Source organism: Acanthochromis polyacanthus, chromosome 22 (genome assembly GCF_021347895.1).
Source record: "Acanthochromis polyacanthus isolate Apoly-LR-REF ecotype Palm Island chromosome 22, KAUST_Apoly_ChrSc, whole genome shotgun sequence".
Lineage (NCBI taxonomy): Eukaryota > Metazoa > Chordata > Actinopteri > Pomacentridae > Acanthochromis > Acanthochromis polyacanthus.
Window position 1 is genome coordinate 15649325 of NC_067134.1, and position 23538 is coordinate 15672862.

The 23538-nt window shown below is 39.2% G+C and overlaps 2 protein-coding genes across 3 annotated transcripts; one reads left to right on the forward strand and one right to left on the reverse strand.

The window, feature by feature from the left end:
* Window positions 1-3424: 3424 nt before the first annotated feature.
* On the forward strand, window positions 3425-15859 carry arpc2 (actin related protein 2/3 complex, subunit 2). Its single transcript, XM_022212014.2, has 10 exons — window positions 3425-3664; window positions 5930-5964; window positions 6996-7108; window positions 8525-8570; window positions 10034-10220; window positions 10478-10571; window positions 11900-12026; window positions 12131-12231; window positions 13517-13617; window positions 15707-15859. The coding sequence occupies exons 1-10, from the start codon at window positions 3591-3593 to the stop codon at window positions 15726-15728; spliced, it is 900 nt and encodes a 299-aa protein (XP_022067706.1). The 5' UTR covers window positions 3425-3590; the 3' UTR covers window positions 15729-15859.
* A 1700-nt stretch (window positions 15860-17559) lies between these two features.
* Window positions 17560-23314, reverse strand: zgc:92380 (uncharacterized protein LOC445086 homolog). Of its 2 annotated transcripts, XM_022212018.2 has the most exons (8): window positions 22964-23314; window positions 21909-21991; window positions 21643-21799; window positions 21398-21559; window positions 21195-21320; window positions 19479-19708; window positions 18784-18818; window positions 17560-18016 (listed from the first exon to the last, which is right to left on the reverse strand). In XM_022212018.2, exons 1-8 carry the CDS (start codon window positions 23312-23314, stop codon window positions 17673-17675), a joined length of 1488 nt encoding a protein of 495 aa, XP_022067710.1. In that variant the 3' UTR covers window positions 17560-17672. The 2 variants fall into 2 exon arrangements, with proteins under 2 accessions (XP_022067710.1, XP_051797753.1); XM_051941793.1 differs by lacking the exon at window positions 18784-18818 and having other exon boundaries at window positions 17882-18016.
* Between the last annotated feature and the right edge of the window lie 224 nt (window positions 23315-23538).

The following is a 23538-nucleotide window of genomic DNA, read 5'->3' on the forward strand; positions in this document are numbered from 1 at the left end:
ACAACAAACTGGACACGTTTACCTTTAACAAGCCAAACTGTGTTTAGAATTTATTTTTTCGAGTCTCACTGCTGCATTCACTGACCATGCAGTATCGTCTTCTTGTCACCTCGATGTCTTTCGGTGTGTAATGTTTAAAGATATTAATCTGTGCTGCAAGTATCGTACAAAGGAGCCTGTTCTTAAGTTGAAATGACTGATAAAACAGCAAAAAAAAAAGAAATAAAAATCCTGCATTCAAAATTCTACTCAAGTAAAAATACACAAGCATTCGCATGAAAATGTGCATCTTAAAGCATAAACACTGTCGTTCTCAATTTCATCGTGAGGCAACATTTTAGTGTTGACAAAAGTGGACATGAAAAAAACATTGCATGTTTTTGAGAGATTTGTAAAGCTGATACAACTTGAACAAATTAGTTCAAGTTCAGTTAATTATTGTGCTACTGTAATTGCTAAATAGAGTCAGAATTGGTTTATGAAGTCATTTTCTAACCAGACTATAGTCTTACCTTGTATTGTATTGTGAGGACTGAACTAATAACCAATTAAAAAACCAGAGTTGACAAGTTTATGCAAAAAATGGCGCCGTGACGAACCTTCTGTTGGTCCATTTCAGTCATTCCTGTGAATGTAAACATTACAGCTTTTCGTTTCATTTCAGTGCTTACTGGATCCCTTGGCTCTAAATTTGTGTATATAAATATACAACTTACAGTATTTTTTAACTTTTTACAGGTTTATTAGTCACAGTGTCTATTCCTATAACCCCATAATGTTTTAAATATCTATATTCGCTGCAACCTGAAATTCCTATAAAACACTAATACTAATTTTATTGTTAAAACTTACATTTTCCTGTCTGAAAGCAGTGATCTGACAGTTTCTGTTGCGTGAGTCACTGTGAAAATAAGCTTGTTTAAAGATTCAGCCCGCTCCTTTATTCATCTCTCATTCACCCATGTAGGGTAACAGTAGTTTCGGTTTAACATGCAGCAGCTTTGAGATATCTGTCTGGAATTTTGTTTGTCGTCCTAAAAGCCTTTTTACAAGCTCAACAGATAACAAGAGGTTTTATCTAAGGTACACATGGTGGACAGGTGGGAAGGAAGAAGAAATCTGTGGAAGAAAAGGCTGAATTCCTGCATGCAACACGTACTAGAGGTCTGTCACTGAAACGTAAAAGAATTCAAACGTTGTATTCATGTGACATTAACTCGTTAATGTCATAGTATTAAAGGTGGTTACTTTAACACAGCTTTCAGTAAACCAATGAATCAAAAAGCCTGACTGGATGACTGTTAATTATTTGGCCTGAGCTTGCAGTTGCACAGAAGCCAATGTTTGTATCTCATCATGTTAAAGGGCCTCAGGGCATCAAATGTGAGTGAAACATCTTGATCTCCTCATCTAAAATAACCATCTAGATTAGATTTGGTTCAACTGTTTGCACTACTGAATTAACTCACGTGAATTTAAATTGAAATCAAAATAAAGGCTAGCTCATGTACTCGGTTGTTGCTAGAGATACGGACCTGTACCCGTAGCCTGTGGACTACGGATACGGCACTTGCCATTTGCCAATCAGATACGCGAGATCTGGTCACGTGACTCCCGGTAGACGCTAGTAGTACGGACCCGTAGCATCTGTACTACAGGTACGGACCCTAAACCTAACCCTAACCTTAACCTTTGCTTACCTTTCAACAGTTTGCAGTGGTTAGCAGCTTCTTGACTCGCGAGACTTGCGTACGGGTCCATATCTGTCTGGCAAATAGAAAGTGCCGTATCCATAGACCACAGGCTACGGGTACGGGTCCGTATCTGTAGACACTACCCATGTATTCACCAGACGCCCTACCTGAAGTCACGAAGGAGGGAAAGGATGAGCCTTGGTCCATTTAACTTGAACACTAGGGGAGAAAATGACCGAGATGAGATTTTAAAAATAACATTTTTGACTTGATGAAGGAAGTCAGGCTGGTGGAGAGGGCAACACAAGCAGCAGCAGGACGACAGACAAAGAATCACGAAGCAAAAGCCGGAAAGAAAATGACACGAAGGAAACCTGTGCTCACATTAACTTCATGACGACAAACAGTGACTGGATGACAAAGATTGTAATTATTCAAATTATTCGGGCAGTTGCTTGTCTTTTACACAGTTGGTGATTATGCCTCCTGCTGTGTGATGGTCTATCACAGACTTATTCATAAAATTATAAAATTTGGCCTGATAACTTATTGTTCTTCACTTTGAGTTCAGGATTTCAAGTCCTCTCCTTTACCCACTTAGCAAAACTGGGTAAGCTATGATTGCGTGTTACAGTATCTGGTCCGCCCAGGCCAGTAGTCTTCAAATTTTAACCTAATTATTGCACCATTTTGAAGTACATTCAGAGCAAAATTAATAAAAAGTATAAGATGCTGCATTTTTTGCAAGTGAATGTAGGATAGCCATTCCAGTGGTTCCCTACCAATGTGCCTTGAAATTAGTCTTATTTATAATTATTTAAACCTACAAAAATATGGAAAGGCGCTCCTTAGAAATACTTGTTTTCATACATTTTATTTAATTGTGTTTACTGTGGTTTACCAACCCTGTAAATAGTCCAGGAGCAGAGATGCAGGTGCTGGTGAGGGAAACAAGCTCATCCAATAAACCAGAAAATAACTAACTATTAACAACAATGATCATCTAAGAGGAAATGGTGACCACCTCATGAAGCTCATCGAGAGAGTGGCAAGAGTGCGCAAAGCAGTAATCAAAGCAAAGGATGGCTATTTTGAAAAATCTAAAATCTAAAACATGTTTTGACTTATTTCACACATCTTTGTTTACTACATAATTTCATGTGTTCATTCATAGTTTTGATGCCTTCAGTGAGAATCTACAATGTAAATCGTCATGAAAATAAAGAAAAACCATTAAATAAGATGGTGTGTCCAAACTTTTGACTGGTAGTGCATATATATCTCAAAAATATTTAAATCAAAAAACATTTTGTCGGGAATAGACAACGGATTTCCTCTTATATTGTCATTATCGTTATTTAGTAAAACAATAAAATGTATCTAACAGACAAAGAAAATGTCACTGTTTTGAGACTGTGAAATGGAAAACATGACAGGAAAATATTTTAATAGCAGTAAAATAGTAATTCCATGTCTTCACCACATAATGGGAATGACAGATGAACAGATCTAGAGATATTTTTTTAAATATTCCTTTTTTTAAATAAAGAAACAAAAAACGACATTTTTGTACGGTATTTGTTGTTGTTGTTGTTGTTGTCGTCGTCGTTTCTTTGTTTTTTAAGCTAAATATTCAAGGTTGTAGCCACTGTTCAGCCTCAGTTGTAAAAAAAAATGTCATAACGACTTTATTGCAGGCACCAGTTTAGCCACCCTAAGCGTCTGGGGTCCTGAGTGTAAAATACGCGGAAGCTGCAGGCGGAAGGAGCCTCGACGGAAGCGGTCTGGTCTGTCAACGGAGGAAAAAAATTGCAGAATTTGACACAAAGAGGTTTATCCCTACCGAACAGCACCGGCCATTCTTCCCCCTTCTCCTCGACACCGGCGTCTGCTGCGATGATCCTGTTAGAAATCAATAACCGTATTATAGAAGAGACGCTGACGCTCAAGTTCGACGGCGCTTCCAATGGGTGAGAGATCATTGTTACACCTAGCTGCTAACGCGGCTAGCTGCCCCTGTAGTCAAACATAATGGCTGCGTTTAATATTGCACCGGGGGTTCTTGTGCAGTTGTAAGCGTCCAAAGCATCGCATAACGCAGCTATATTGTCCTACTGGGGGCAAATTACAGCATAAATTAACGTTGAATTAGCTCGGTGGTCCGCCGTGACTGGTTCGCCTGGAGCTGGGGTGTGTCTGCACGGTCAGTGTTGTGGCTAAATTCGTCACCCCATTAGATTTGGTTCATCCTGGTGATTTCCCAACACTCCATGGATGTAAGATAGCAATCTAATTATTAAATTTTGCTTCTACTGACTTCAAAAGCACATAATACAACTGTTTTAAACGTTTTTACGAGGTTGCATAGCATGGAAGTAGCTAGCCAGCCGTAACTCAGCTGTTGTTGGTTGCAAGTGTTTTATATTTGACGAAGGCCACATTGATTATTATGTTGAGTTAAACCGCAAACATCATTTAACGATGGCCAAAAGAAACTTCACCTGCACGAATTGGGTGCTCTTCTTGTTAAACCCGGTTTATGTACATCTACAGCCTCTTTCACATGAATTAAACCGTTAAATCGTGCAAATACACACAACTGTATGACAGCAGGAGTGCCTTTGTGAAACTTTATGGATTATTGTCACTAAAAGAAAATGTTTTGCAATAATCAACCCTTATATTTACAGGCTATAGGCCTTGCTATAGTGTTGTTTCTTATGCTTAGTTAGTTTCAAAGATAATATGCTTGTTTAGACTGCAGTTAACGTGATTTAAAGATAGAATTTATGTATTTACTTAAAGAAATTGTGTCTTTGCAATTATTCTATGGGCTATAATTAGTCAAATATAATCCTCATGAATAAAATTAAGTTAGCATGGTCCATTTGAAGTGCAGTGTCGACACTGCAGTCACTTTTTGAGAAGCGAAAAAAGCTAAATTGGTCATTTAATGCTGTTTCAACTGGACTGCTCATCATCTGGGCTACAGAGCAGGTAAAATAATGCAGAAACAACAGGTCCTTCAGCATAAATAAACTGCTCAGGTAGATCGATAGACTTTTTGTCTGTCCCAAACAGTGACAGAAATTCTCCTTTGACAAGGCTCCAACAATAAAAATACAACATCTAAAAACAAGCTTAAAACACAATCTCACAAAGTACAGACAGCTAAAAGAAACAGCAGCCGACAAAAAAAAATGTATGTAGTGTCTTATTTTATTTTGTTTGTGGTGGTTATTGCAGAGGGAGTAAAGGGTTTTTTAATAGATGTTATCTGGTGTAGCTTCTCATTAGACACTGATCACGGTGCATTCACACACAGCTGATCATATTTTATTGAGGTGCTGTTGTCACTTCATAGAAAACATAAATTTTCCTGCTCTCCAAGCGGCTACGTATGAGCTAACGCACAGCCCCCTCTCCAGCTTCCGCATTCCTGCAGTCAAGCTGAGTCAAGCCTTTGACTCTGTGCAGCAGCGGCTTCTTGAAGCATGCACAGTATGCAGCCTGGACAAGTCGCTGCAGCATCCACCTCTGAAAGCATCGATTTACAACTGTGCATCCCTCAAAACAATGCTTTGCTGTTCTTAAAAGAAAGCTTAGTGGTTATGTAAGATTCTAGACATTAAAAATGAACAACAACAAACAGACGTTTATGTTTGTTTCTGGTTAACTGATCCACTCTAGTCGCTAACAAATATTTTCGTTGTTGACTACTTTTTTAGTGTTAGAATTCCAGTAATTTTCTGAAGCTCAGGCTTGGGTCTTAAAATGTAATCTTTAATTTAATCTAAGGAAAATGGTAGACCCTCAGCTGAAAAGCTAGATCTAGGATATGTCAGAAATGTTAGTTTCTTGTTGCTAAACAGTTGTAATTAGTTCCACAAATCAGCAAATAAGCTGTCAGACTGAAAGGTGGAAATATTAAATTTGCACTTTCTCTGATAGATATTTGATTCGCAGCATGATTTTTAAAGTGGGCTTCATTACAGTTTTTACCATGCAATCAATGAGATGCCATCAAAAATGTGATTGTCAAACAGGGATGGCATTGATTTGTAAAACCACTGACATTACAGTTTGTGTCCTGAGTCAGATGCTCTTCATAAGTTATGTCCTTAAATGTACCCTTTGCGATATGCTAATTCGCGCTGAACGTTAACATGTCAAATACTTGCGACTTGGTGAGCTTCACAAATTACAGCTGTCTATATTTTGTTTTCTCCTTGCAGAACCAAACCAGAGGCCGTCGATGTGACGTTTGCAGGTGAGCAGTTTGCTGTGTATTTAATGTCCTCTTTTTAATCTCACCGGTGAGGCTTGTTGTTTGCTTCGGCTCAGATTAGTTGTTGATATTCATTTACAAATGTCTTGAATCTTAAGTGAGGCTTTCTGGTGCACTCTTTAATAGTTTCCATCATCAAAGTCGATATCTGTGAATATCATCCAATATTTGTTTAAGGAAGGTCCTCCACAGTTTCCACGTGTTTACTTGCTGTGTGGATTTACATTTAGGAAAAACCTACATGACAGCTGCCCTCAAATGGGCTTCACAGTCTTATGTGTCGTGTCCTGCAGTATTTTGTCCAACGCCAAATACAGAGAAAGCACATTTTCTCATTGCAATATTTGTTGCTGGAGCTGAAAGTGATTTTGAGCTTTGGCTAATGGTTATTTTTACTGCCAGTTATTTTCTGGATTAATCGATTGGTTGATCAGTCCGGAAAATGGCGAAAAATGCCAATGAGTGTTTCCCAAAGCCAAAGATATTCAGTTTCATGTCCTAGAGGAGGAAAGATGCCAGAAAAAAATTACTTTTAAGAAGCTGGAATCAAATAATTTAGACTTTTCTTCCTAAAAAAATGCTCAGGGGGATTAATCAGTTATAAAACCAGTTGATTATTAACTTAATCGTGTTAAGCGCCATAATGGTTGCCGCTCTATTGTTAGCTGCTTCTGTTATTAATTTCCTGTTACGCATTTCCTCATATGCCGGTAAGCGCTGGCGGGCTACAACTGTTACATCTCACATGTTGAGTTGAGTGACATAATTTGATGCACTGATATGCATTCTGGTTGCTAATTAATCCTCTGATGCACAGCATGGGTCAAAAGTGACCCACATTCAATGCAGAAATGGATATCCCTTGACTCGTGTTGTGCTTCAAAGGGTTACGACGGCACATTTGTCCAAAAACAAAATGTGTCGGTGCGTCAATGTGCCAGAAGGAGAAGCCTCAGGGTCTCGCCCTTCGTTTATCACCTGCTGACGTTAACGTTTGTCCGTCTCTGCTGCAGATTTCGATGGCGTCTTGTACCACATCTCCAACCCCAACGGGGACAAGACCAAAGTGATGGTCAGCATCTCGCTGAAGTTCTACAAGGAGCTGCAGGAGCACGGAGCTGACGAGGTAAAACGGACAGAGAGAGAAGGCAACATTAGCATAGCAGAAGAGTTTCTTTATATAACACAGAGGCCTTGTTTCACATCCTTTAACTCATAGAGAAGAACAGAAACCCCCCCAAATTCTCTCAAATTGTGAGATAACATATCAAGAGCTGGTTAAAATGTGTTTGTGGGTTTCTCACACACTGTGCCTGTGGTGTAAAGTAAATCAAAAGCTGCCTTCTGAGAGGGCCGCAGCTGTTTTTATTGCAGACTTGTAATTTCAGCGCTCGTATACCTTCAAACTGAAGGCGAACTGTTGAACCTGCAATCATGCCGACTGCAACAAAGAAAACACTGTCGCCACCGAGCTCTGGCAAGAATGCTGTTAGAGTTGGAATTTAATGTCAATCAGACGTGTTCACAAAAGAAGAAGTAGAATGAGGTCATTTTTAGACTGTGCACACACACACACACCTACACCAGCGGAGCTCTGTTGCCATGTAAGGAAGAAAGCAGCTGCCGAGGCTTCTGCTAGAAACAGGAAGTGAGTTTGTGTGAGTCACCGCAGGCGAGGAAGCGCTGACTGCGAGTGTATGAACGGTTTGGCTGCCATCCAGCGACTTCCCTCTTCATTCCCCTAAACTCAAGAGCCGAGGGATGAGTGAATGGCTCAGCAGTGTCACAGTTCGGCTGTGAAAAGTCTCTTTGGAATGCAGTAAGAGGAGTCAGCGTGTTGTTTTGTCAAAGGGATTGTTTACTCTTGCACATTCTTCTCCCTTCTTGCTCAATTCCACTAAAACAATGCTTAGACTGAAATCACGAACAAAGCACTAACAATCCACATTATTTTTTGTTGACTTTTGGTGGCGCATTATTGCCATACCTGAGTCTGATTTGCATATTTCTGCAACCTCAGTTCATGTTATAAAGACAGGTAGCTATTAGGAGGCCCCCCTTCAATTACCTCCAGAAGACAAACGCCTCCCTTCTGCCGCAGTACAAGTCCTTCATTGTGCAGAAAGTTGGTTTATCTGCCTCGGCTGTTACTGCTGTTGACATTTCTTTAAACCACATGCTTCATCTCGGAGGTTTCCTGTGAACCTCACTGAAGTGGGAATCATTCTGAAAATCAAAGAATTACTTTGAGAGTGATCAAAAGAAGTCTCCTTGTCTCTGCGGACTTGTTCTCTGTTCTAGCATCAAGGCAGCAGCAGCATCAGACTCCATTTCAAAGCTTGGCCTTGCAAAATGTACATGATTTTAATAAAGTAGTTATACAGTTTTCCGACGAGAGAGAAGTCTAATTGTCTTGTATGCATTGTCTTGTCTGTGACCAAAGATTTGACCTTTATTTTCGGTAGCCTCTATGTCATGGTTTTTCTGTGAAACTGCTTTTACAGTAGTGTTATACAAATAACCGTCATATTTTTAATTTCAGCTGCTCAAGAGGGTTTATGGGAATTTCCTGGTTTCACCGGAGGCTGGTAAGTTTTCAGAAAAGTTGCCACAACTACTTTTAGAAACTACTGGCACTAATGCGTAAATCTCTGAACCCTAAACTGTGCTGTCAGTTTTTGAAGTCACATAAATCTTTAGAAAAATCAACAAAATGACTCTAAATATCAGAGCCGGAAACTGTAAGAAGCATCATCTTTACAATGGTTCTTGAACCTCTCATCTGTGACATGCTGTTCTCTCAGAAAAGATAAGTTACACTTTATTGATCCGTTAACTGGGAAATTCACTTGGTACCGCAACTGGATACAGATAAAGCATGACGGAAGCATCCATCTATACACCGCTTAATCCTCATTAGGGTCACAGGGAGGCTGGAGTCTGTTCCAGCCGACTTAGGGTGAAGGCAGGGGACACCCGCGACAGGTCACCAGTCTATCACAGGGTTACACAAACAGTCTTGCTCACATTCACACATACGAACAATTTAGATTCATTTAACCTCAACATGTTTTTAGACTGTGTTAGAAAGCCAGAATACCCAAAGAAACCCCATGCATGCACAGGAAGACCATGTTAAATCCAGGTAGAAAGATCCCAGGCCCAGGCTGAGTAACAAACCGGGGATCTTCCTGCTGGAAGGCGACAGTGCTAACCACTGATCCACTGCACAATGCATGACAGAAGCAAGACAAGAAATTTAAAAGTACAGTAGGGCTAAAAAAATAAAGATGCGATCATAAAGATTTCTTCAAGATAACAAGCCGGGAATGATAAATCTACATATGGTATGCACATATGACACAATGAATTTAAATGTGGTTGAGTGCAGCTATGACTTGATTAATTTAAATATTTACAAGTTTGGCATGGAAGATAATATACCCACATTTCTGTTACTGCAGTAAGAAACATGATTGGGGGAAACACCAGTGGTAAACATGATATTATTACACATGAAGAGCTGTAAGAGAACAGTGTTATATCTTGTTGATCGACCTGGAAGAGCCGTAAAGAGAGAACACAGTTTTACATTTTGCTGTTGGGTTGTCTGGGAGAAAACTTTGATTACTGAGAAAAAAGGCATTAGTGTTAGAAGAGCTATAAGAAAACGGTAAAAGGCAAAGCTAGTCTTACCAGTTGTAACTCCATATCTGCACATAAATGTATGACCTTAGTTGTGACAAAAGTGAATAAAAAGACAATGATATCTAATCTGAATAACTTCATTCCATGGGTTTCATATAAACATTTTCTAAATATGAGCATTCTGCATTAACCACATCCTGTCAGAATTAATAACTAAGCTGTGATCAATAGTCATATGACAAAAATTGAGAGAGTGTTCAGCTGAACTGCAGCTGATGTTTACACAAAGCAAATAGGAGATAAAGCAACTCCTTGAGGTTCAGATGGTTCATATAAAACTGAATTTAAAGACCAGCTTTCAATTGCTAAATTAATGTCTCCTCTCCGGTCTTCTTCCTTTCAGGTTACAACGTGTCCCTCCTGTACGACCTGGACGCTCTACCAGCCAATAAGGATGAGGTTGTCCACCAGGCGGGGATGCTCAAGAGGAACTGCTTCGCCTCTGTGTTTGAAAAGTACTTCAAGTTTCAGGAGGAGGGCAAAGAGGGCGAGAAGAGGGCTGTGGTCCACTACAGAGACGATGAGTCCATGTACGTCTGGGACAGATTGGAAGCTTTTAGTTTTAAATGTGTGATGTAAAGGCTATGACAAACCTTTAAAAAAATGAAGGATTTTTAGTATGGGACAGGTCTGGGCTTTGGACTGAAAGGTCTTCAAGTGTGGGAAATATTTCTAGCATTCATGGGGATTTTGTCCTCACAGTCAAAACATTTTAGGTCTTGCTTCAGCTTGCAATCCTCTGAAGGTCTTCCACTGACTGACATGTGGGGTTGTGTTGTCGCCACAGGTATGTGGAGGCCAAGAAAGACAGAGTGACGGTGGTGTTCAGCACAGTGTTCAAAGACGACGACGATGTCATCATCGGCAAAGTCTTCATGCAGGTGAGTGGGCTTATAAAGACAGCTTCCAGCTGTGGTTCTATGATTCATTTTTGTTAACAGTCTTCTAGCATAAGATCTTCTAAATAGCTTCATATTTAACAGCCATGAGAAAGGTCTTTGTGCATTGTATGGTGGCAGTGGGACCAGCATTGGCGACACACTCAAACTTTTTAGTCTCTTTGTTTTACTCTATACATAGTTGGCCAGTTTGACCCCTATTCTCAACACCTGCTGAGATTTAAGATATGCTTACGTTGTATTGCTCAGACTGTGACTCTGACGGAGAGACAAAAAACATGAATGATTAAGATCTCTATTATCTCTCATTTGGTGGAAAAAGCTACACAGGTGTCAACAAGCAAGTAGTAAAATGACAAGCAGTTACACTGAAATACATTCCAGTATTATCTGTAATTCATTTAATTTACCTTTCCCTGTGTTTACCATTAACTTGTAGCTGTTCAGTAGCTAACTGAAGCTGCTCATCTGGTATAACTGGAGGTAGCATTCAAGTCAGAAAAACAGGAAGCTTTCCTGTTACGCCAAATGTAGCGTCAGTATGTCACATTTAATTGTGTTGTAGCTAAGCCGTACTAATTTAATGTAGTATAACTGTCTTTAAAGTTTTACCTAGCAAGCATTCTAAGTTCATAAGCTTCAGCAGCCTGTTGTTACCTACATATGCTAACTAGTTAGCACCACATTTAAAGTAAGTGACAGAAAAAAAGTCACAAATTTAAAAAGAAACTTTGGTTTTTGCCAGAGCAAGTTAACCAGTACTATTGTTTGGTGACTGGGAAATTTTAAACAATAATTTCAGTTGTTTACCATTAGCTGAAAATAATGTGTCTTATTTAATGTAGTCACGTATTCCATCAGGTAGCAAATTTGCCGAGCTAACTTTCTGAGTTCCGACATTAGCTAATGTTAGCCTAGCTAACATTCTAAATTTACATTGACTGCAGCAAGCTGTTAACCATCCACTACGGGAGCTAGCTAGCTAGCTAGCTAACACCTTCATGTATACTGCAGAGCGAAATAAAGATGTTATTATTGAATATATTAGTTTTTATCAAAGTAACTTCTCTAAAAACTTTTATTTTTGCTGAAATGCATCATTCAAGAAAGTAATTTTGGTATCAAAATTCCAGCCTCTTTAACTAACTGTTGACCACTGAAGCTAACTAGCTTACACCTTTGTGTATCACATTGATAGGAATAAAAGGGCATAATGTTAAACAAAAACTAGGGTTCGGGAGGCTAATTTAAAAATTAGCTTGTTAGTAAAGACATTAACATTGCTGTACACTTCTTGTTGCGTTGTGTAGGAGTTTAAAGAGGGCCGGAGAGCGAGTCACACAGCTCCCCAGGTGCTGTTCAGCCACAGGGAGCCTCCTCTGGAGCTGAAGGACACAGACGCAGCCGTCGGGGACAACATTGGATACATCACCTTTGGTCAGTACAGAACAGGAACTAAAACCTTTTCCCTTGCTTTTTTAAACAATAAATTTACTTATTGGATTTGATGGGGTTTTTCCCACTGTTGTGACTTTTTTCAGTTCTGTTCCCACGTCACACCAATGCCAATGCTAGAGACAACACCATCAACCTCATCCACACCTTCAGGGACTACCTGCACTACCACATAAAGTGCTCTAAGGTGAGTTTAACCTAACCAGGGTCCAGTATATTAGCCAAACTGTCCAACAATCTGCAAAATGATAACATTTCTGATAACCAGAAACTCTAAAGACAGAAAGCATTCTCAGATTCTTTGTGGACATTAGAAAACTCATTTAAATCCTTGCTTAAAATTCAGATCTTTTTATTAATTTTGCTTGACTGAGAAATTGAATTTTAGTTTTTTGATACTCTTCGCTGCACATAAGCAAAAATGAAGGTTGCTAATAAGATGTATTTTCTGTAAACTCCTCTCAAACTGTTCTGCAGATACTATTTTCTGAAATTCAAATTCTGACATTCAGATATTAATTTAGATTCTTTTGTTTTTTGTGGATCTTCGTGGGTTCATAATAAATGCTCGAGTTTGGAATGTTTTTTTTATTGATCCCGCAGGGGAAATTGTCTTTTAGCATAGTCCAGCTTATTTGGATGCTGGGGTCAGATAGGTTAAAATACCCTGGACTTTAATAACTGCTTAACCACAACTGCAACTTCACCTTATGTTACTTTACATAGATAATTTTAATTAATTTTATTGTTACTTTCAGCCTTTAGACTGCTGATCTTGTGAGAAGTTTGAGCTACAGTTTTTTTCCTACAGGATGAGCATGAAGGATGAACTTGTCAAACTGAAACTTGACTCTAATCATAGACATTAAACAAGTTGTAAAGTCCTCCTCTGTAATAGTACATTCCATCCTCCATTTTCTCTGCAATAGAACGTCCAGCCACAGGTGAGATCAAACAGAGGAACTTGCTGGGCAGAACTTGTTCCACCACCCTCAGTCTTCACACAGGTTTTGGGCCAGAGTGGGTGTTTGTGTACACAGCACACAATAAAAGACATGCTTGAGATGTCTCCTTAAACGGCCTCCTCTCAGCTGTAAGCCCTAATCAAAGCCATTTTTTGGATGACTTACAGTTTGGAGGCATGTGACAGGCTTTTGTTTCGTTTTGTTTGAAGCTGGCGATCTGGCGGTTGATAGCGGAACCGGATGTTTTTGTGTCTGACAGCAGGGATGACAAGACTGATGGAATTATGGACAACTGTGGGTTGATCTTGAGAAACTGGTTGATGATAAACAAATGATCTCTTCTGTGGCGGTTTCTGCTGCCACAGTCACTGACACATTAACGCAAAGCTCGGAAAAATGGGTTCCGATTGTGTGGAAACATGCCGTCTCATTATCTTAATATCCTTTAAGATTGATTCCAAGATTACACGGTGAGATGTGATCAATGTTTTGCATCCTCTACTGCAGGCCTACATTCACACACGTATGAGGGCCAAGACGTCAGACTTCCTCAAGGTGCTGAATCGCGCTCGACCCGACGCCGAGAAGAAGGAGATGAAGACCATCTCGTAAGTAGCCTCTGCTCGCTCTACACCCTCCTCTGGCGCCTGTACAGATGCAGCATTAACATCTGTGCATGTCAAAAGTCTGAAATGATGGTGTGTAAGAAGAAGAATGTGTGGTAGTTATCACGCCATGATTCTTCAATCCAATGAATGTTTTTGATCAGATTTTAAAATTTAACTGCCTCCCTTTTGCCGTTTCCAATCTTATCATAAAGACCTTCAGTGATGTTCGTGAAGCATTGTCCGCACTTACAGCATGAAAGGGTCTTTGCAGCTCAAAACATGCAGATTCCAGCTTGAGATAACCGTATTTCTGCATGTGAATCTTTGTGTGTTTTGGAGGTGTGTTGCTGTGTTTGCACGCACGGCTTTTGCAGTGTTTGAAATGACTCAGAATGGAATTTCTACACTCCTAGCTTTGCTCAAACCTCCAAACAGTCGCACATGCACTGATTTTCAGCTTCATAGTGCTGTAGGAATAGAGAAATTTCTACTGTAGCTACACTGAGAGTCTTTGTTCTGTGGGTAATGTGTAACTGAGAGGAGAATCCTGCTAATTGACATCTTGGAAGACAGACAAACATTCGACAAGAATCCTAGGTTTGGTTACAAGGGGAAAAAAAGCTGTCAACTCAGAAATTCTCAGGAAAATAAAACCAAATGTAAGTGTCAATCACAGAGGTATGAGACCGATAAAAGCATTCCAAAACTTTTGTACCCGTCACTGTCGATTTGCGGTATGGTCTAAGATGTGAGGAGATACTGATGAATGTGCGGGATGTCACAACAAAAATTTGTCTTCTTCTGATAATATGCGTAACAGGGTTGCATGAGGTAGAGTGAGACCTTCAATCAAGGCTGACAATGCCATGAAAATCTGAAAAATAAAAGAGAGGACTTATTTTTTGCTCTACCCATTCTTTTGCAAAACCGTTATGCTAACAGGGTTGTTTGGGACACGTTCCATGCATAATAATTATTATTTCAAACATTATGTTGATTACAAATAGAAGTGCGAGAGACGTCAATGAAAAAATAATAGCTAAAAAAATGATATTTAAGTTGTATTTTAACTGTTTTATTTGGTTATCAGGGGCTGGTGCAAGAAAAAAATGGCATTTTAGGAAGAACTCAAGACTTATTTGATATTTTTAATAATATTTTCAGACATTCGTTTCTTCTAGTTTTTAAAGATTTGGTCTCAGGACAAGTAAATTTACACAACAACTGCATCTTTTAGTGTTTGATGAGTGGGATTTAAAATGTCCTCCAATTCTGGAATGGCCCGTATATTGAAGCATTGAAGCAAACAACTGTTAAAACGGAAAAAAGCATTGAGTTTATAGAAAAATGCATGTAGTTTAGTCGGAAAAGAAAAGCAAATTAGAGCTTAACAGTGATGTTTTTTTTAATTGCTTTGTTTTGTATTTGAACTTTGCCAAAAATGAACAGATTGTGCTAATTCTGGTCAAAAAAAATAAAAATTCAGCATAATCAAGACGCCAGTAGTGACTCAGCTGTGGTCAGAAATGAATGAGCTTTGGCTGAACTGCCGGCAGTGTTTACACAGACAGGATAGGAGACACGGAAGTAAAAAATATACAAAATGCAAGTCATAAAAATATAAGAGTACGTAGCGTGTTTTTTCTGTGAGCACTTGGAACAATATTGAACATGCTGATTCTGTTGTTGATTCATTTTTTGCGAAACAAAGAAAACAATTCTGCTTTCATTTTCCCCTTTTGTCATGATTTCTGGCATTCTGCTGCACAGAAAACACCCAGCCATGTTTGCGCTGTTTCTGTGGAGCTTTGGGTTCATATGTTGTGGCTTTATAGGGATTCATGTGTCGGATTAATTCTTGTTCGTCATGTTGGTACAGTTTAGAGATGCTAATGGTCTCCATGCCTCTCTGTCCAGATTAAAGAAAGATGAGCCCATTAGCTCCTCTTTCTTTAATCTTTATGCTAAGCTAAGCTCACCGCATGCTGGTTGTAGCTTTATTTTCACCATATGGGAATGTTTTTGATCTGTTTTGTGTGACGTCTAACGTGTGTGGGGTTTTTTATTTGGTTTGTTTTTGCTTTCCCAGCGGAAAGACCTTCTCCCGCTGAGGCCGACCTCCACCTGACAAATCCAGGCCCCCGTGGACACGCCCAATGAGACTCAACGCCACACCGGACAGGACTCCAGGACGCCTCTAAACGCCCCCCCTCGCCCGCCCAGCCTCCCCAAAACGTGTCCAGTTTTTTTTTTGTTTTTTTTAATTATTATTATTTGGATGATCATAACGATGGCTCTACTTAGGGAAAGCCAAGGCTCAAGATAAATGGAAAAAAGGGCATTCCTTGCTTTGCATAGTTAAAGAGAATTATTAGTCCTATATAAATATATATATGAAAAAAAGAAATTTTTGATACGATATCTTTTACTCCATTTGGTACTCTTGCTTGCCCCTCAGCCCTCACCATGCGATATCCATGTATTGGATGATTCCTCTCCGTGCTTTCATGTCGTCTGTACCATTGTCATTTGAAAAGATGAAATAAATCACTCTTTAAAAAAGCATGTTTGTCTCAGAATTTTATTGATGCACACAGATTAGTAGCAGTTCACTCAAACCTTTCTTGCTGGAGAAGTGAAGAATTCTAATACCCAGGGAGACAGAATAAGCTGCACTGCTTGTATAGTAAATGGCTGTGAATGTTGTTTAGTGTAGTTTTCTTGATTTTTCCCGATTATCCAGTTCTGTATGCAAATTCGCAGCATTTTTGAGTCGGTGACAAACAACAATACATGTAAATTCACACTCAAAAATGCCTAAAATCATGATTTGGACACCAACACATCACAGGTAAAACTCTTTCATTTGGCCTTTTACACGATCAGTGTGTTAATTTGAAGTATTCCTACACATAAGCTCCGTATTTTTTACAATAATTCATAATATTTGTAATAGTGGACGGAGTCTGGTTTGGCTTTAATTCATATTACTGCACTTTGAGTAGCAGAAGCTGAATCTTTCGACCACTGATTGATCACTCATCTGGTCGTATCTGCTTTGTTGTCAACATTAAAGCAGCCTTCGCACGTTCTGCGCAGGTTTTCAAAAAAAAAAAAGGCAAGTATTTCATGGCTGGAAGTGAGAATGCTGCTTTTCTACTTCTTAAATGATGACAAACTGAATGTTGTGTGGGTTTTCAACCACTTGTTGGTATTTATGCCACCTGCTGCGGAAGGATACAGTGAGCTCGGCATTTATAAGAATTTTCGGACACGCAAAATATTGGCTATTAACATTTTGTTTCAAGTTAAAAACAAAAAAAACATCTGGCACAACTTCAGCAAATTCATGTAGCTAAAATGTATTTGTAGCTCATTGCATTTTAGGGTTTTTTTAATGTTTAAAAAAAGTCAATTTGCATGTGTAAAAACAATGATGTTACCTATAATACATAATACATACAAGTAGATGATGAAATACTGCATATTGGCAGATTACCAGTGCTTCACACACTTGAAAACACACTTGTTCAATGTTTTTGTTGAAAACAATTGTGTTATTAATTGAAATATCTCTCATTTCACCAAAAACGTATGCTTAAGTATTCTACCAATATTGCTTCTTTTCCTGTTTTCACTAATTGTTTTAATTGTAGAAATATATTCACTTTATTAAACTTGAATTTAGAAGATTTAGCTATCAAATTATTCACAGATGCAGGTTTCTAATGTCAGTTTACATTAGATGTGTGAGTTCCTTCCTTTTTCCAGTTTTATTGATAGTTTTGTGCATTTCAAACAAAATCTAAAATAAAAACTAAAAAATGGTGAGGAAAAATGGTTGGAAATCCCTGCAGTTTGTGTTACCAAATTATCTAGTACAAAGGTGAGCGATAGGCAGATAATTTCTATAGCAAAAGAGTGAATAAAACATTCTGGGAGCTTGATCAAATCTCTTTATTTCAGTGGCATCTGAGAAAACACCTCAATAGTGTTAATGTGATACTTTGCTGAGAAACAGAAAAGATACAGAGCAGAAAAGAAGCTTTGAAGGATCAAGCTTTGGCCACTTCATTCTCATTTTTGGGCTTTTCATTTTCATTCTCAGACTCAGAGGAGGAAGAGGAAGATGAAGAGGAGGAGGAGGAGGAAGAGGATGAATCTTTCTTAGTTTTGGGTTTTTTCTTTTTAGCTGGGCTGCTGGCTGGATCTGCTTCCATGTTGGCAGCAGCCGTCTCGGCCTCGATGGCGTGTTCTTCCTCCACTTCACTGGGTTTTTCTGTTTCAGCATCTTCAGGGGCTTTGGGGGGAGCGGATTTGTTAGAGGGGGCGCTTTCTTGCTTCACAACAACTTCTTTCTTTACCTTTTCCTGCACCTTCTCGTCAGGCTTTTGCGGACCTATAAATAGAAAAATAGAACAGATTTAAACATAGAAATGTGTTGAGAATCCCTTTAATCTGTGTGATTCTGAAGGAGAGTCATTTCTGATTGTGGTGGAGGTTAAAATCAGGTGTGATCACATGCAGCAACTTAGTGCAGTTTAGTGACATGACTATTGAGAAGGAATAGTTTTTGACGTTTTGAAAAATATGTTGACTTAGATGAGAAGATCAACACTATTCATACATCTGCCTTCTGAGCTACAGCTAGCAGCCATTTTCATACAATCAAAACAACAGAGATAAAGTTTACTAGAACCTGTAGGAAGCTGCCCTTTGTTTCTTCATATCCCACCTTTGTGCTAAGCTAACCAACTGTTTCCCCATTTCTGGTTATTGTGCTAAGCTAAACTAATCTAGCCTACTGAATTTCCATTTCCAGTCTTTGTGCTAAGTCAACCCATGCTACACTACCTTTTTCCATTTTTCCAGTCTTAGTTCTAAATTAAAATATACTAATTGACTGTTTCTCATTTTTTTGTCTTTGTGCAAAGCTCAGCTAACCTACTGCTGGCTATATTAAAAGGACAGATGTTAGCATTGCATTCTTCTTCTCACCTAGTTGTTTTTTTTAGCAAGAAAGCTGGCATGTGTACTTCCCAAAACTATTCCTGTAAAGTGGCGTAAGGGTTAGCTTTCAAGTTTAACTCTAAAACTATACCAATTGTGAGGTATATTATGTATTTTTTATGTATTTTTTAATTTTTATTTTCTACCAGGACTTACCACGATGCAGTGCATCCTCTAAGTCAAACTCCAAGCTGTCAGGGAAGAAGAGCATAAAGTATGCTAACGTAATAATAATCACAATAATATAAAAACGAAGAAGAAAAAGTTCCATGTTTGTATGTATTCCCCTTTCAATCTTGTAAAGGATTAGTTTAACATTTAGGAAAAATAATTCTTCACTTTAAAGCCATTACTAAATGAGAATATGCTACAGCTAGCACTGAGCAGCTAGTTAGCCTAGCTTGACAGAGAGACTGTAAACAGCTTACTAATTATCATGTCACAATTGTTTTTTGTCCTAATTAAAAAACTGAACACATGACATGTTTATTTGTAATGCTAGTAGCCCAGTCTTTCTGCTAACCTAAACTAAGCTAAGATATTTATTTGACTAATATTAATCTTCTCATCAGACTTCTGTCATAAATGTGAACAAGTCAATTTCAAAAATTTAAAGCTATGCTAAGCAAGACTTACACAAAGCCGATTCCAGAGAATGCTATTTAATTTAAAACAAATGTAATTAAAATAACTACTAATGGTCATGCTTCCAGCTGTAAAACTGTCTGATTTCTAGTTAAAGTACATTAGTTGGCATCGATGTGTCCGTATGAAAAGCAAGTTTGGTTTGATGTCTTTGACGCTCTGATAGCTTCACAGCTACAGCTGTTTTGATCTGTGATCTTCCTCACCTGTCGTTATCAGCGGTCATGCCGTAAATCAGCTGCTGGTAATTGTTGATTTCTGCCTCCAGCTTCATCTTCACACACAGCAGGTTCTTGTTGGTCTCCACCTGTTGCTCCACCTGTGACCTCACCTCCCTCAGCTCCGCCTCCAGGTCAAGGACTACCTGGTTTAATGGGGCCAGACGTTGACCATATTCTGCTTTGGTGCTGCACAGGGTCTCCTCCAGGTTACGGAACTGAAAGGAAGATAATAGATGACCTCGTTTTGGGGACCACAAGACCCTAACACCTGCAAGAAATCACTATACCTTGAACTTGTTAGTGTTCATAGGTGTTTTTGTTACACAAGCGCTCATCCAGGTGGCTCTCCAGACAGAAATTGGACAGACAAGGAGTCTTTTTGTGGTTTAAAACAGCAGTTTGTAATGACAGGGCAGTCAGGAATGCCTGTGAAGACATCTACGAGCCTTGCAGGTGGGTCTTTCTTTCCTGACAGCATTTGAGGACAGATTTTGTTCTGTGCACCTCAAGGAAATTATAGCTTGGAGGACATTTGGAATTTGCTGCAGGCCTGATGGGGATCCACTCACATGCTGGATGTCACAGTTTTACAAAACTGCAGGACAATTATGTAAAAACACAAAAAATGTTGAGGTTTCTGTGTCAAAACAAGGCCTCTCCAAGCTTGTCTTGACAATGAACTCGCTGTGTAAACCGCCAATAAAGCTCAGCTGTTTGTGTAGACTGTAGCTTCAGGGTGTTTCATCATGTAGTTCTTAGACTGTCAGGAAAAAAATCTGTGTTTTTAGGGTCATTTCTTTCCTTTAATATGCATACAAATATCCTAATATCTATCCATCAGACCATCCAATTAATACTGGGGTTAGTCTGTTTTAATATACAGGGATGGCAATTTTCCGTGGATCCGCGGATTTCCGCCAATTTAATTTCAAATTTGAACACTTTATTGTCGCTGATGTTAACGTTGTTAACATCTCGCGGGAGTCTCGCGGACTCCCGCAAGACTTTCACTGAAGCTATCATTCGATTGTAAACAGCCCAGCTATTTGATAGTATATATATATATACATATATAGTATAGTATAGTACTTGTATATAGTGTATGTAGTGTATTTTGAACTGAAGATATTGAGAAAAGGTTGAAGAACATGTAAGTTAATTTGCTGACTGAATTTGTTGTTGCCATCACTGAATATAACTTACTTACTGCTAACTTACTGTTTCCCTGTTTCCAGTCCTTCAGCTAAGCTGATGTCAATAAAATTACAAAAACCGACTGTAAATTTACATTTATAATGTTGTTAATTTTATGACATTATAACACTGTTAAAATATATTTGTAAATTTATTGTACTTTTAAAAAATTACTTTTCATTTAATATATAAAACTCTTAAATTCAAGTTTAATACTGTAAATATATTTCTAAGATCACATACAATTAGTGGCAAACACAAAAAAAAGAAGTATCGATTATATGATTTTACACCTAAGCTAAGCTAAATTTAGCCAAGCTACGCTGTTGTCAATAAAATTACAAAAATAGACAAAAGTATGGGTTCAAAAGTATCTACACATTTAGGCAAAAAAGCAGATTTTTTTGTGGAAAATGATCGCATTGTTTTGATGTGGTTATTTCCGTTATATTACAGGATTTTTACAGTGTATGTTGGATTTTGTGGTTCATGCGTGTGTTTGGTTACCGTGCTCAGTGAGCTCTGAATCTGGATTTCCATAGTTTGCTTCTCTCTCAGCAGATCCTTGAGCTCCGTCTTTCCAGACTGCAGGGCCTCCACGTTCTGGGCTTCCTCCACCTTGATGGTGTCAAACTGAAACCAAGATGGAGGCAGTGAGGTGAGCAGAGGAGAGGCAGCAGACTGACCTTATCATCCTGCAGGTAACACACCTTGCTCTTGTACCAGTCCTCCGTCTCCTTCAGGTTCTTCTGGGCCAGTTTGTCGTACTGGGCTCGGATGGTGTTGACAACCTCAGCCAGGTTGGAGTTCTGGGAATCAATCTCCACCTTCACCTCGGAGTCCTTGATCTTCTCGATCAGAGCATCCACCTCCTGCAACAACCACGAGTTTGCCTCAGATTTCACGCAGTACAGTGTTGTTTGCCGCATTAGGAGTGGTTTGTTTTTGGACTCACGTCTTTGTGTTCCTGCTCGAGACGAGTGACTTCATCCTTCACCAGATCGATCTCTTTCTGCATCTGCTCACGGTTCAGTTTGGTGTCTTCTTTGACCTTCTTCAGGTCATCCAGGTCTTTCTCTAATTCCTTACGGGCCTTTTTCTCATCGTCCAGCCTGCAGACAAACATATACGTTCAGGTCTCGGTTACTGTCTGCAAATTCAACAAGACCACTAACATTATTAAAATTGGTGCATCTTATATTTAAAAAGTGTGATATTTACTTGTTCTTGAAGTCATCATTGGCCAGTTTGGTGTTGTCGATCTGGAGCAGCAGCTTTGCATTGTCCATGGTGATGTCTTTGATCTGAGGAGATAAAAGCATGACACACATACTGATTCGATAACTATTTATTAAGACGAAACTGCAAAAAATATGAATGCATAATCATTAAAAAATAACCATTGCATAAAATACACTCATTTTCCATAACTAAAATCTGTTTTCAAGTCTAAATTTGGCATAAACCTTCTTCAATTATATCACATCTCTCTCATTTAAGAAAGAAATCTGTGTAAAATCACAAAACCTGTCATGAACTCCAGCCCCTGCTGGCTCCCTCGTTCTTTCTCACTTCCTCCCCCGTTTTGTCAGTCTTGCTTTACTTTATTCATATCAGTTTTCCTTTGAAACCATTCTGCTTGTTAGCTGAGAGCTGTTTCTGGGGTTTTGTTGTTTTGCCTCTTTTTCAAATGAAGTCTGGTTTGTCGTAGCTCCACCCGTCCTCTCCCCTCGTTATCCTGATCGTGTTTGTAGTCCCCTCAGTTAATTATATTCTGACTTTTGGATCATTTGCCCGGTTATAAGATTGGCTATTTCTCCTCAATTCAGTTTCTATTCCGCCATCAGTGTGTGAATGGGTGAATGTGACGTATCTTGTAAAGCGCTTTGGGTATCTTTCAAGTATAGTAAAGCGCTATATAAATACAGACCATTTTCCATTTATTAAATCAATATTTTGTAAACCCTCACCTGATCTGTGTCTGCACCTACCACTAATTTATATATATTTAAAAATAGTCATGAAACTAAACTTGAATTTAGCAGTTTAATCTGTTAAAAATAAATGTGAAATTATGATTGATTTATGAATGTATTTAAGAGCCTTTGTGCTAAAAAAAATCTTTTACTTATTGTTCCCACATATCTGCAGTTTTTATTAGAAATATAGGAAATTTTGCAAAAGTTTCAGGTTATTTACAATTGCAGTTGTTTTTAATATTATTTCACGTTAGACTCGTTAAATGGAAAAGAACCATTCTGGAGAACTGCACTGACCTTCTTCTTGAGGTCATCCAGAGGTTTCTGGACTTCATCCCAGTCGCGTCCTTCCGGTGCTTTCCTCTTGGCCAGAATGTCATCGATCTGCTTCTGCAGGTCCCGGTTCTCCTCCTGCAGCTGCCTCACCCGGTCCAGGTAACCGGACAGACGGTCGTTCAGGCCGCGCAGCGTCTGCTTGTCGTCCACAGGGGCGGCGGGGGCGGCTGCAGCTGGAGCGACGGGAGCGGAGTCCCTCTCCGTGTCGTTGCGCAGCACGTTCCGCAGCCCCTCCAGGCTCGCCACGGACGCCCTGGAGCCTCTTCCCCCGGCTCCACCGAACATGCTGGCGGCGGTGTTCTTCGAAGGCATCGCTGCTGCTGCTGGATGACAGAGTTTCTGGCTGGAGACTCACCTGACGTATGGAGAGCATCCAGGTGGGATTTATACCTGAGCTTTTACGCACAAATCCGCCCCCAGCTGTGCCATTGGCTCCCGGTGTCCAGCACTACACCTGGACAAACAGGTTCGGGGTCGAAATTCAAGTATTTCCCGTTGATTTTTTTATTTTTCTCGCTGTAATTTGGCACTTGTCC

What these genes read in the sequence shown, in the direction of transcription:
- zgc:92380 (XM_022212018.2), bottom strand. Translation starts at nt 23,314, where the DNA reads ATGCCTTCGAAGAACACCGCCGCCAGCATGTTCGGTGGAGCCGGGGGA. An exon ending in AATGATGACTTCAAGAACAA is followed by an intron (nt 21,800 to 21,908) that starts GTAAATATCACA and finishes GTTTGTCTGCAG; the next exon opens with GCTGGACGATGAGAAAAAGG. An exon ending in AGGACTGGTACAAGAGCAAG is followed by an intron (nt 21,321 to 21,397) that starts GTGTGTTACCTG and finishes TCTTGGTTTCAG; the next exon opens with TTTGACACCATCAAGGTGGA.
- arpc2 (XM_022212014.2), top strand. Translation starts at nt 3,591, where the DNA reads ATGATCCTGTTAGAAATCAATAACCGTATTATAGAAGAGACGCTGACG. An exon ending in CGTCGATGTGACGTTTGCAG is followed by an intron (nt 5,965 to 6,995) that starts GTGAGCAGTTTG and finishes TCTCTGCTGCAG; the next exon opens with ATTTCGATGGCGTCTTGTAC. An exon ending in TCGGCAAAGTCTTCATGCAG is followed by an intron (nt 10,572 to 11,899) that starts GTGAGTGGGCTT and finishes TGCGTTGTGTAG; the next exon opens with GAGTTTAAAGAGGGCCGGAG.